The sequence below is a fragment of the Suncus etruscus genome, chromosome 6 (genome assembly GCF_024139225.1).
Source record: "Suncus etruscus isolate mSunEtr1 chromosome 6, mSunEtr1.pri.cur, whole genome shotgun sequence".
Lineage (NCBI taxonomy): Eukaryota > Metazoa > Chordata > Mammalia > Eulipotyphla > Soricidae > Suncus > Suncus etruscus.
The window spans coordinates 41,935,391-41,948,916 of NC_064853.1; the positions used below are offsets into that span (position 1 = coordinate 41,935,391).

The 13,526-nt window shown below is 42.3% G+C and overlaps 1 protein-coding gene and 1 non-coding gene across 3 annotated transcripts in view; one reads left to right on the plus strand and one right to left on the minus strand.

Moving 5' to 3' along the window:
* KIAA0319L (KIAA0319 like) overlaps positions 1–13,526 on the plus strand; it is a 151,504-nt gene that overhangs the window by 84,842 nt on the left and 53,136 nt on the right. For both annotated transcript variants that reach the window (XM_049774655.1, XM_049774654.1), the window contains exons 4-5: positions 6,800–7,034; positions 13,473–13,526. The exon at positions 13,473–13,526 is cut by the window's right edge and continues 48 nt beyond it. In XM_049774655.1, coding sequence (XP_049630612.1) covers positions 6,800–7,034; positions 13,473–13,526 — 289 coding nt within the window. The remainder of the gene's footprint in view (positions 1–6,799; positions 7,035–13,472) is intronic.
* LOC126013134 (U1 spliceosomal RNA) lies at positions 8,891–9,054 on the minus strand. Its single transcript, XR_007497464.1, has one exon. It is a non-coding gene; the product is annotated as a U1 spliceosomal RNA (small nuclear RNA).

Genomic DNA, 13,526 nt, shown 5'->3' on the forward strand with positions numbered 1-13,526 from the left:
TTTCAAACTTGATTGATTTATTGATTGGTTTCTAGGCCACACCCAGCAGAGCTTAGGGGTCACTCCTGGCTCTGCACTCAAAAATTGCCCCTGGCAGGCTGGGGGCCCATGTGAGATGCCGGGAATCAAACTGGGTCCCCGGGTCGGACACATGCAAGGCAAAAGCCCTACCACTGTACTATTACTCCGGCCCCTTAATTTTGCTTTTGTCTTCCATTCCAATGAAGCAGAATTCCTTAAAATACTGTTACTAGTTCCCCTTCCTCTTCTTCCTCCTTCTCCCCTTCCTCCCCAACCCCCACGCAACAACAACAACAAAAAAATACTGTTACTAGGGCTAGATTGGTGGTGCAAGCAGCAGGGTGTTTGCCTTGCATGCACTAATATAGGATGGACCATGGTTCAAGCTCCTGATGTCCCATATGGTCCCCCAAGCCAGGAGCGATTTCTGAGCACATAACCAGGAGCAACCCCTGAATGTCATCAGGTGTGGCCCCAAAACAAACAAAAAGACCAAAAAAATACTATTACTAAAAAAAAAAAATAATAATAATAATGTTACTTCCAAAATGGGTTCTTGAGAATTGTATGAAAGATTTGTGCACAAAAATTTAGAAGCTGGGACCAGAGAGATAGCATGGAGGCAAGGCATTTGCCTTGCATGCAGAAGGACATTAGTTCGAATCCTGGCATCCCATATGGTCCCTGAGCCTGCCAGGAGTGATTTCTGAGCGTAGAGCCAGGGGTAACCGCCAGGTGTGACCCAAACAAAAAACAAGCAAACAAAAGTTAATGTTGGCTGAAGTAATAGCACAGCTGGTAGGGCATTTGCCTTGAATGCGAGACCTGGATTCAATCCCTGGCATCTCATCATATGGTCCCCCAAGCCTACCAGGAGTGATTTCTGAGTGCAGAGCCAGGAGTAACCCCTGAGCACCACTTGGTGTGGCCCACTTCCAAAAAGAAGTTAACGTTATTGCAATTCCAGTAGATAGATCCAGGTCCCTCCGGAATGTCCAGACTTCTCCTTTACCCATGTGTTTGTTGCCATGTATCGTACTGATCTTGTCTCTCTCAGGCTCTTCTCTCTCTCATGCTCCTCTCTCTCTCATGCTCCTCTCTCTCCCTCCCTCCCTCTCTCTCTCTCTCTCTCTCTCTCTCTCTCTCTCTCTCTCTCTCTCTCTCTCTCTCTCTCTCCCTCTCTCTCCTTCTCTCTCTCCCTCTCTCTCCTTCTCTCTCTCCCTCCCTCCCTCTCTCTCTCCCTCCCTCCCTCCCTCCCTCCCTCCCTCCCTCTCTCTCTCTCTCTCTCTCTCTCTCTCTCTCTCTCTCTCTCTCTCTTGTTTTTTTAGTTTTAGTTTTAGTTTTTTTTGGTCACACCCGGCAGCACTCAGGGGATATTCCTGGCTCTGCGCTCAGGAGTTAACTCCTGGCTCTACACTCTGAAATCGCTCCTGGCAGGCATGTCCTTTTGCATGCAAGGCAAATACCCTACCTCCATGCTATCTCTCCAGCCCCTTTTTCTTTTCTTTCTATTTTTTTTAATATATAAACTCTTTATTTAAGCACCATGATTACAAGCATGATTCTAATTGGCTATCATTGCCTTTTTAGAATTGTATTTTGGAATATGATTATTTACCTTTCAAATGCAGTCCACAAATTTTTTTTATTCTTGCCCCTTTTCATATTTAGTTATTCTTTTAGTAAAATGATAGTGTGTATATATATGTATATATATATATATTTGTGGTTGTTGTTTTTATGTTTTTGGGCCACACCTGGCAGTGCTCAGGCTGGCAGTACTCTTGGCTCTGTGCTCAGAAGTTACTCCTGGCAGGCTCAAGGACCGTATGGAATGCTTGGGATCAAATCCAGGTTGGCCGCTTGTAAGACAAATGCCCTACCCATTGTGCTATCACCCTGGCCCTGATAGTCCTTATTTTCATTCTTATATTTATTACCTTGTGACCAAATGGAATGTATGCTTTTGAATCCTTATCTGATTATGATTAGTCTCTGCATTATTTCATCATGATAGCAATAAGTCCTTTTTTGTTGTTTGTTTTGTTTTGTTTTGGAGCCACAAATAGTGGTACTCAGGACTTAACTTTTGGTGGTGCTGGAGGAACCATATGTGTTCTGGAAATGAACTCTGGTCAACCATATACAAAGAAAGTATCCTATCCATTGTACTTTCCAACTCTAGTAACAATCATGTCTCCTTTGTAAATAGCCCATTTTTCCTGTTTTTTTTTTCTTTTTTATATTATTTATTTATTTATTTATTTATTTATTTATTTTTGGTTTTTGGGTCACGCTCGGCCATGTTCAGGGGTTATTCCTGGCTCTACCCTCAGAAATCGCTCCTGGCAGGCTCAGGGGACTATATGGGATGCCGGGATTTGAACCACTGTTCTTCTGCATGTAAGGCAAATGCCTTACCTCCATGCTATCTCTCCGGTCCCTGTTTACATCTTAATTACTAATATTCTCTTTTGTTGTTGTTTTTGTCTTTTTGCTGAGCCTGAGCTCAGACCTCCCAGAATTCTATTTTGAAGGTTGTTTCCTTGTCTTACATGCTGTACTTGGACAAATTCAATTACTCCTGTGACTTCAGCTACTATATTTGGGGGCTAGATTCCAAACTGAAAGTTTTTTGAATTATCCAGAAGAAATTCAGATTCAGTATGCCTAAAACATAACTTGCCTATTATTTTCTTCAAGCTGCTCTTTTATAGTTTTTGTTTTGTTTTTTTTTTTTTTTTTTTTGGTTTTTGGGCCACACCCGGTAACGCTCAGGGGTTACTCCTGGCTATGCGCTCAGAAGTCGCTCCTGGCTTGGGGGATCATATGGGACACCGGGGGATCGAACCGCGGTCCGTCCTAGGCTAGCGCAGGCAAGGCAGGCACCTTACCTTTAGCGCCACCGCCCGGCCCCTCTTTTATAGTTTTTATTGGTTTAATCACCACTATAGTAATCCTTCATTAAGGCTAGAATCATGAAGCATTTTTATATTCTTTTCCCTAAAGCTCTAGATTTATTTTGACTTTATAATTATTTTCAATATTTAAAATCCATATACAAGGAACAATAATAAATAAACATATTATTTTCAGTAATAGTGGCCAAATAAAGTGGACTCCTGAATCTTCACATAGATAATAAGTAAAATATATGTTAAAAATGTACTTAAAGATACTGGAAGGGATCCAAAGCAGACAGAATGTGGAGGAGAGTTTATGCAAAACTGCGACTGGAAGTGATAAGAAATGTAAGTTTGTAGCTTAAAAATTTTTTTTTTTGCCTAAGAACACTCAACACAGAAGAGGAAAATGGCAGGAGCAGAATTCAGTATAGAAAAATTATATGTAGGCACTGGAAAGATAGTATAGTGGGTAGAAACCTTGCCTTGCATTCGACAGACCTAAGTTCAGTCTCTGTCACATTCATATGGGCCCCTGGCAGGGGCAAAAAAGCAAACTATATATACACATACATATATATAAAGTTTATATTCATGATATATTTAACAGTATCATAATATATATTATATATAAATATAGATTATATCCCTGCATCCAGAAGTAACCTAAGCACCATTCAGTGTGGCCCCCAACAAGATAACAAAAATTATCTGTAAATATAAAGGGGGTGTTGAAGAGAAAGTTCTGGACAGCATCTTTAGCTTGCATTCAGCCAATCCAGGTTCAATCCCCAGCACATTATATGGTCCCCTGACCCCCACTAGAAGTGATCCCAGATAAAAGTACCATATGTGGCCCAGTAAATAAACTCTATATATGTATGTATATATACACATACATACAATATGTACATGTAAATTTATGTGTATATAACTGATATATGCATATGTGGCATTTACATATGTAACATACACTATAAATTATCTATTACTTGTCTTTTTTTAATCTTTATTTAAGCACCATGATTACTAACATGTTTATAGTTGGGTTTCAGTCATAAAAAGAACACACCCCCTTCAGTGTAACATTCCCACCACCAATACCCCATCTCCCTCCTTCCCCACCTCCTACCTGTATTCGAGACAGGCATTCTACTTTTCTCACTTATTAACATTGTCATGATAGTTGTTAGTATAGTTATTTCTCTAATTGTACTCATCACTCATCATCTCTATTGTATAGGCATTATTACAATAATGTCTTTTTTTTTTTTTGTTTTTGATTTTTGGTTCACACCCGGCAGCGCTCAGGGTTACTCCTGGCTCTATGCTCAGAATTCGCCCCTGGCAGGCACAGGGGATCATATGAGATGCCGGGATTCGAATCACTGTCCTTCTGCATGAAAGGCAAACACCCTACCTCCATGCTATCTCTCCACCCCCTGTAATAATGTCTTTTATTTTTTGGTTTTTGGTTTTTGGGTCACATCCAGCAGCACTCAGGGGTTACTCCTGACTCTGCACTCAGAAATTGCCCCAGCAGGCACGGGGGACCACCTGGGATGCTAGGATTCGAACCACTGTCCTTCTGGATACAAGGCAAATGTCCTATCTCCATGCTATTTCTCCGGCCCCTCTGTCACTCTCCCTCTGACTTTCTTTGTTTGTTTTGGGGCCACACCCCATAACGCTCAGGGATACTCCTGGCTCTGCGCTCAAAAATTGCTCCTGGCTTGGGGGACTATATGGGACACTGGGGGATCAAACCACGGTCTGTCCTAGGTTAGCGCGGGCAAGGCAAACACCCTATCTCTTGTGCCATTGCTCCGGCCCCTCCCTCTGACTTATTTCACTCAGCATAATAGTTTTCATATCCAACCATGTATAGGAAAATTTTGTAACTTCATCTCTCCTGACAGCTGCATAATATTTCATTGTGTATACATACACAGCATCTTAACTGATTTATTTAAAACAGAAAACTGGATTGAGAAGATGACTCAAAGTCCTGGGATGCATGTGGGAGTTCAGGGTTCAATCTCTAATGTCACAGTGATCTCTGAGTATTGCCACATTTAGCCCAAAACTTTAATTTTGTTTTGTTTTGTTTTGTTTTTGGGTCACACCCAGTGACGCTCAGGGCTTACTCCTAGCTATGCACTCAGAAATCTCTCCTGGCTGGGGGGACCATATGGAATGCTGAGGATCGAACCAACAGCCATCCTGGATCAGCCACGTGCAAGGCTGCTGTACTATCGCTCTGGCCTCAACCCAAAACTTTTAAAAAACAATTTCTCATAAAACTTAACATTTTTTCCCTGTATATGCTCCTTTTGTCTGTTTATTTATGTATTTATTTGTTTATTACGTGCCATACTAGGCAGTGCTTAGCATTTACTCTTGGCTTTATGCTGACGGGTCACTACTGGTGGGGTTTAGGGGACCATTGGTGCTCTGGGGATCAAAACTCAGCTGGTCATGTGCAAGACAAATGCCCTGCCTTTTTGTTTTGGGGGTCATACCTGTCTGTTCAAGGCTTGCTCCTCGGGCCTACTTTTTACTCTGGTCTCAGGGATCACTCCTAGTAGTGCTCAGGAGACTGTGTAGGGTTTCAGGGATTGAACCAGATTGCTGTATGTAAGGCAAGCATCCTATGCACTATATTATCTTTTGAGCCTTTTTCTACTTTTGTTTCTGGGCCGCACCTGGTAATGCTCAGGGATTACTCTTGATAGGATCTCTTTAAGGATCATATGGAGTGCCACTGATGGAACTAGATTGGTTGTGACACAAAAACCAAGAAAAAAAAAATGTTGGGGATTGAACTCGAGTCAGCCACATGCAAGGCAGGTGTCCTACCAGATGTACTATTGCTCTGGCCTCTTGTTACTGTTTTTTGTTTGTTTGTTTGTTTGTTTGTTTGTTTGCTTTTTGGGCCACACATTCATTGACGTTGATGCGCAGGGGTTACTCCTGGCTCCGCGCTTAGATAACGCTTCTGGGGACTGGAGAGATAGCATGGAGGGTGTTTGCCTTGCATGTAAAAGGACTGTGGTTTGAATCCTGGCATCCCATATGGTCCCCCGTGCCTGTCAGGAGCGATTTCTGAACACAGAGTCAGGAGTAACCCCTGAGCGCTGCTGGGTGTGACCCAAAAAAATAACAAAAAAAAATAATTGCTCTGGCTTGGGGGACCTTATGGAACTCTGGAGGATCGAATCGTGGTCCATCCTAGGTTAGCCATGCGCAAGGCAAATGCCCTATCATTGTACCACAGCTCTGGCCTCGTTATTGCCTAGTTTGTTTGTTTTTGTTTTAGGGCCACACCTGGTGTTGCTCAGGGGTAACTCCTGGCTATGCGCTCAGAAATTGCTCCTTGCTTGGGTGACCATATGGGACGCTGGAGATCTAACCGAGGTCCATTCTGGGTCAGCCAGGGACAGGCGCTGTACTGCTGTGCTATTGCTTTAGCCCCTGTTACTGCTTTTTTTTTTTTTTTTTTTTGGGGTCACACCTGGCAGTGCTCAGGGGTTACTCCTGGCTGTCTGCTCAGAAATAGCTCCTGGCAGGCACGGGGGACCATATGGGACACAAGGATTCAAACCAACCACCTTTGGTCCTGGATCAGCTGCTTGCAAGGCAAACGCCGCTGTGCTATCTCTCTGGGCCCGTTACTGCTTTTTTAAACAAAACTCTGCATAGGGTAAAAGACTGGGGAGATTTATATCAACATTTTAATTATTTTGAGTAGTTTTTAGCATTTTTTGATGGTTTTGCTTTGTGAAAAAAGTAATGTGATTATTTTATGTGATATATAATTTAAAAATACTGTAACTTTAGCCTATTCAAATGATTTTTTATTTTGCTATCTTTAGGTTCACAAGGCAGTTACAGTTTTCAATCTCTCAACTACAGTCCTGCCTGCAGATACTTCTAGTTCAAAGAATGTATCACTCCACCCTGAGACATCAGAGGAGCCTAGTGCTGTGCCCATCACTCAACAAACAAGGAACCCTGGGAAAAACCCAACTGCTCTGCCAATTGCTCCCTCCTACAGTTATGCTACCTCTGCTCCCCAGACTCTCCAGAGCACCTCAGCACCATACCCAGGTGAGGCTCTTTGCTTCTGCCCTTGTAGATAATTGGCAAAGTAAAAACTTGATTATTTTTCTCTCTGGGCCCCCCAGAATATTCTCTTTTAGTAGAAAAAAAGAAGACACGGTGTTTGAAATTATAGATTAGAAAACAACCTTAAAAAAATATGGGGCAGGAGAGATAGCATGGAGGTAAGGTGTTTGCCTTGCATGCAGAAGGCAAGTGGTTCGAATCCCAGCATCCCATATGGTTCCCTGAGCCTGCTAGGAGTGATTTCTGAGCATAAAGACAGGAGCTATCCTTGAGTGCTGCTGAGTGTGACCCAAAAATCAAAAAAAAAGAAAAGAAAAGAAAAGAAAGAAACAGGGGCCGGAGAGATAGCATGGAGGTAAAGCGTTTGCCTTTCATGCAAAGAGGTCATTGGTTCGAATCCCTGCATCCCATATGGTCCCCAGAGCCTGCCAGGAGCAATTTGTGAGCATAGAGCCAGGAGTAACCCCTGAGCGCTACTAGATGTGACCCAAAAAAACAAAAAACAAAAACAAAAAAAGATTGTTTCATATAAAATGTAATCAAGGGCCAGAGAGATAGCATGGAGGTAGCATGTTTAACGCTTTGCATGCAGAAGGACGGTGGTTCGAATCCCGGCATCCCATATGGTCCCCTGAGCCTGCCAGGAACGATTTCTGAGCCTAGAGCCAGGAGTAACCCCTGAGCACAACTAGTGTGATCCCCCCCCCCCCCCAAAAAAAAAAGTAACCAAGAAATTTCAGTATTTTCAAAAGACTAAAAAATTATTTATTTATTTATTTATTTATTTATTTATTTATTTTGGTTTTTGGGTCACACCTGGCAGCGCTCAGGGGCTACTCTTGGCTCTATGCTCAGAAATCACTCCTAGCAGGCTTGGGGGACCATATGGGTTGCTGAGATTCAAACCACCGTTCTTCTGCATGCAAGGCAAATGCCCCACTGCTATGTTATCTCTCCAGCCCTAAAAAATAATTATTACACAAATATTACATAGTCCTTAAAGTTTTTTTTTTATAATACCTTTATTTAAGCACCGTGATTACAAACATGATTTTAGTTGGGTTTCAGCCATAAAAGAACACCCCCCCTTCACCAGTGCAACATTCCCACCACCAGTGTCCCCCATCTCACTTTTCCCCCACCCCTACCTGTATTCAAGACAGGTATTCTGCTTTTCTCATTAACATTGTCATGATGGTTGTTAGTGTAGTTATTTCTCTAACTGCATTCACCTCTCTTTGTGATGAGTTTCATATTATGAGTTGGTCCTTCTGACCCACATCTCTATTGTCTCTGAGGATTATTGCAAGAATGTCTTTTATTTTTCTTAAAACTCATAGATAAGTGAGACTATTCTGTGTGTCTCTCTCTGCCTCTGACTTATTTTACTCAGCATGATAGTTTCCATGTACATTCATGTATAAGAAAATTTTATGACTTCATCTCTCCTGACAGGTGCATAATATTCCATTGTATATATACATATATATATGTATATATATACACACACACACATATATATATATATATATATATATCACAGTTTCTTTAACCATTCATCTGCTGAATGGCATCTTGGTTGTTTCCAGATTCTGGCTATTGTAAATAGCACTGCAATGAAGAACAGGTGTGAGGAAGGCATTTTTGTATTGAGTTTTTGTGTTCCTAAGATATATCTCTAGGATATATATAGCTGGATCATATTGGAGCTCAATTTCCAGTTCTTTGAGGAATCTCCATATTGTTTTCCATAAAGACTGGTCTAGATGGCATTCCCACCAGCGGTGAATTAGAGTTTCTTTTTTTTTTTTTTTTTTTTTTAATTTTTCACTTTTTTAGTGGGGAGAGCGCGAATGCAGTCCCCCACTACCACAAATTATGCAGTCGAGTTTCCCACATTTGGGGAAATCACAGGGGTCAGCACACCCGGAGTGCAATGGGTGAGCCTCGCCCTGGGGAAACCACCTTCGTGATCATGGTATCTCCCCTGCCAGATAAGTATAGAGTTTCTTTCTTTTTTTTTTGTTTTTGTTTTTGTTTTTGTTTTTGTTTTTGGGCACACCTGGTGACACTAAGGGGTTACTCCTGGCTATATGCTCAGAAATCAGGTCCCCTGGCTGGGGGGACCATATGAGATGACTGGGGATTGAACTGCAGCCAGTCCTAGGTTAGCTGTAGCAAGGCAAACACCCTACCGCTTGTGCCACTGGTTGGGCCTAGAGAGTTCCTTTCTTCTTTTTTTTTTTTTGGTTTTTGGGCCACACTCAGTAACGCTCAGGGGTTACTCCTGGCTATGTGCTCAGAAGTTGCTCCTGGCTTGGGGGACCATATGGGACACCGGGGGATCGAACTGCGGTCCGTCCAAGGCTAGCGCAGGCAAGGCAGGCACCTTTAGCGCCACCGCCCGGCCCCAGAGTTCCTTTCTTCTTACAGCCCCACCAGCACTGATTGTTCTTGTTCTTTGTGATGTATGCCAGTCTTTGTGGCATGGATGGTACCTCATTGTTGTTTTGATTTGCATCTCCCTGTTGATTAATGATGTGGACGGTTCTTTTCATGTGCCTCTTGGCCATTTGTATTTCTTCTTTGAGAAATTGTTCATCTCCCCATTTTTTTATGGGGTTAGATTTTTTTTTCATGTTATGTTCTGTCAGTACCTTGTATATCTTCTATATTAGTCCCTTATCTGATGGGTATTGGGTGAATAGTTTCTCCCATTCTGTGAGTGGCTTTATATTTAATTAGTCCCATCCATTTATCTCTTGTTTCCACTTGTTTGGAGAGTGCTGTTTCCTTCTTGAAGATGTCTTTCGTCTCAATGTAATGGAGCGTTTTACCTATATGATGTGTTCTATATTCCTTATAGAAAAACCCTGATCCTTTTTTTTTTTTGGTTTTTGGGTCACACTCGGCAGCGCTCATTGTTTACTCCTGGCTCTACGCTCAGAAATCACTCCTGGCAGGCTAGGGGGACCATATGGGATGCCGGGATTTGAACCACCGACTTTCTGCATGCAAGGCAAACACCTTACCTCCATGCTCTCTCTCTGCCCCCCCCACCCCAAAAAAACCCTGATCTTTAACTCTTGATGTTCAACAAAGTGAAGCAAAAGCTGTGAAAAAAAATTTTTATATCAATTGAAAAAAATTTCCTAGGGTTTTCTTTGTAGTAAAATGATTTTTTTGGGGGGGGCACACCTGTTGACACTCAGGGTTTACTCTTGGCTATGTACTCAGAAATCACTCCTGGCTTGGGGGACGATATGGGACACCAGGGGATTGAACCTTCTAGGAGTGATTCCTGAGTGCAGAGCCAGGAGTAACCCATGAGTACTGCCAGTTGTGGCCCCCCAAAAACAAAATAAGTAAAGAACAATTACTCCTGGCAAGCTCAGGGGACCGTATGGAATGCTGGAGATTGACCTTGGGTTGGTTGCATGCAAGGCAAATGCCCTACCTGCTGTGTTACCACTCTGGCCCCAAGAATTCTTATTTTCTATCTCTTGTGTTATCTTACTGAAATTTCCATAAATGATGGTTTGATTTCTCCCCAAATGCAGTGTTTCCAAGCAGACAGATATATCTTAAACTCATATTTGTCTTGGAAGTTTTCCTTAACACCCTGTCTTAAAGAAAAAATGGTGAAGGTATCTCATTGTTAGCTTTAAGATCTCCTAGCCCCTAAGTCTTGTTTGAAAGAAACAGTTATTGTGAGAGAAATAAGATTTATATCATCAGTAGATCTTAAGAAACACCAGCTATGGAGGAGTGTTACTACTGACATCTATTGGGTAGATAGAGACCAAGAATGCTGCTAAATAGCTTACAGTGAGCATGACAGTTTTCATCCACCCACTTCCTAAGAAAGACAAAAAGAATGTGTATCGTGTTCTAGTACTGGAGAAGTAGTATAGGAGTTAAAGTACTTGACTTGCACCCAACCTTTATTTGATCCTTGGTACTTCATGGCCCTCCCAGCAGTCCTGGAAGTGACACCCAAATGCAGAACCAGGATTGGGTGCTAGGTGGACTCAAAAACTCAGGAGATAAAAATCTGGTCCAAAATTTGAATAATGCTATGCTTGAGAATCCCTTACATGTATTATATAGCTGTGTATAGCTCTTTGCTGATCCAGATTTTACAAAAAAATAAAAACAAAAAACTAGTTCAGGAAGTTAATCAGTTTGAACTAAAATGGTCTGGTAAGATTTCTTGAAGATAAGCTAGAAACAAAATATATATATATTTTAAAAAGGCAGCACACCAATTGAAGGAAATACCTTTTATTGACTTTCCAAGATACAGAGCTGGAGTGATCATACAACAGGCAGCAAGTTTGCTTTGCATATGGCCAACTTGGGTTCAATCCCTTGCACCCAGTATAGTCCCCTGATCCCCCTAGGTATGATTCCTGAGCACAGAGCCAGGAGTAAGCCTTGAGCACCAAAGGGTGCTCAAAATTTTTTTTGAGATAGACCATGTCCTTGAAGGTCAGATCAATTTTGATTCATGAACTAGAATCAGGGAGGTAATTCAGGAATTATGGTGCAGGCACTCAACGTAGGGTCAACCCCTCATACCATGTGGCTTTCCTAGCAGCATTGCCAGGGATAGCCCTGGAGGCTTTTGCATGAATCTGGGTGGCCTGCTGGTATTTGGCATTGCAAGATCTAAATAGCATCATATTCTTGGGCCCTCGTATTGAATTGCTTCCCCATTTGGCCAATTATCCCAGGATAATCCTTGGCATCCCTGAGCATTTTGGGAGACTCCCTACAAATAAAAAAAAAAAAGATTTATTGGGTAATTTAAAATAGTTACTATAATTGGTATAGTAGTGATTGGTGCTTGGGAATGAACCGGGTCACCTGTGTGCAAAGCAAGTACACTAGCCATTGCAATATATCTCTAGCCCCAAAAGTAGTTTGTTGATGACCTCAAGAGATTCTTTTTAGGCTCTGAGCTCCACATGTGGAGTTAGAATTTCTGTCATTGCTGTGAATTTGTTCCTGGGCATTTAGCCCTGGAACTATAGACTGAACCCACATCAAGTTCGCTGGACATCCTGATGTCTGCAGCTGCCAAGGAGGGCTGGGAACTTCTCCCTCCCCATGCCCATTTCATAATGCGAAGGTTGATCATTGTTGTGTGGCTAAGAGCCCCCTTGCATTCATCTGCACACTTTTGCCTATTGTGGGAATGAGTACACAGGGTTACCACTACTGGAAGTTGAGCAGTAGATCCTCCTTTCGGTATTAGGTGTGGGTTCAGGTTCTATCTACAAAGCTGATATGGTTGGAATGGGGGTACAGGCTGTTTTAGATGGGGAATCAAGAGAGCACTGGTGACCCAAGCTACAAGATTGTGAAATCATCCCAGGCACCATATTTTCAACCTGGTTGAACGGATCTGAAGCAGGGTAGCTGCGAAGAAGCAATAAACCAAGCCAATCAGGAGATAATCATGGAGTCAATTGACTTCTCACCTTGCCATCTCTCTCTTGCACTCCAAGCCAAATCAAAACGTTATCTTCCAACCAGGAGGGAGAGGGTGGAGTGAAATCCAGTTGGACTTTTACAAATCAAAGGACTTAGAAAGAGGATGTTGCGGGAACACCTTGGGGCCAGAGAGATAGCATGGAGGTAAGGCGTTTGCCTTTCATGCAGAAGGTCATCAGTTGGGAATCTGGCTTCCCATATGGTCCCCCATGCCTGCCAGGAGCAGTTTCTGAGCATGGAGCCAGGAGTTTCCCCTGAGCACTGCCGGGTGTGACCCAAAAACCACACACACACACAAAAAAAGTAGGGTGTGATCTAACACTAGATAACAATGGGAAGAAGCTCAGAGAGTAAGAGACATTACCCAAGCCTTAGTGATGAGGATCTAAGCACCAAGAAGGGGGTCCTGTTTTCCTTACCTTAGTGATCCACATCTAGTCGCCTCTTGTTTTTGGAAATGTTTTCTGAATCCTGTGATATCAATAGCAAGGAGCTCCCCATAGATTGTATTGGAACCTCTGTTTCTTTCCACTATGCATGTAAACCAACAAATAAAACTCTGGATAAGTGGTAGCAGAATCAAACTTCAGGTAATTAGAGCATAGATAATGAGAAAAGACAGCAACTGAATATTGGGGTGGTGGTATTGGTTTTTGTTTTGTTTTGAGGCCACATTTGGCAATACTCAGGGGTTACTCCTGGCTCTGTACTCATAGCCTTGCTTTGGGGACTAAATAGCGTTCTTGGAGATTGAACCTAGGTCAACTGCATGCAAGGCAGATGCCTTACCCACTATGCAATATTACTTTGGCCCTCAGTAACTGAGTATTGTTTATGAAAGAAGTTTGGTCACAAGAGGGGAGAGAAATTAGATAGTGTAGATTTAATTTCTTATCTCTTGTTTATTTTCTTTCTTACCAGTTATAAAGAAATTGGTGGTATCTGCTGGAGATAGTGTCCAGATTACCCTGCCTA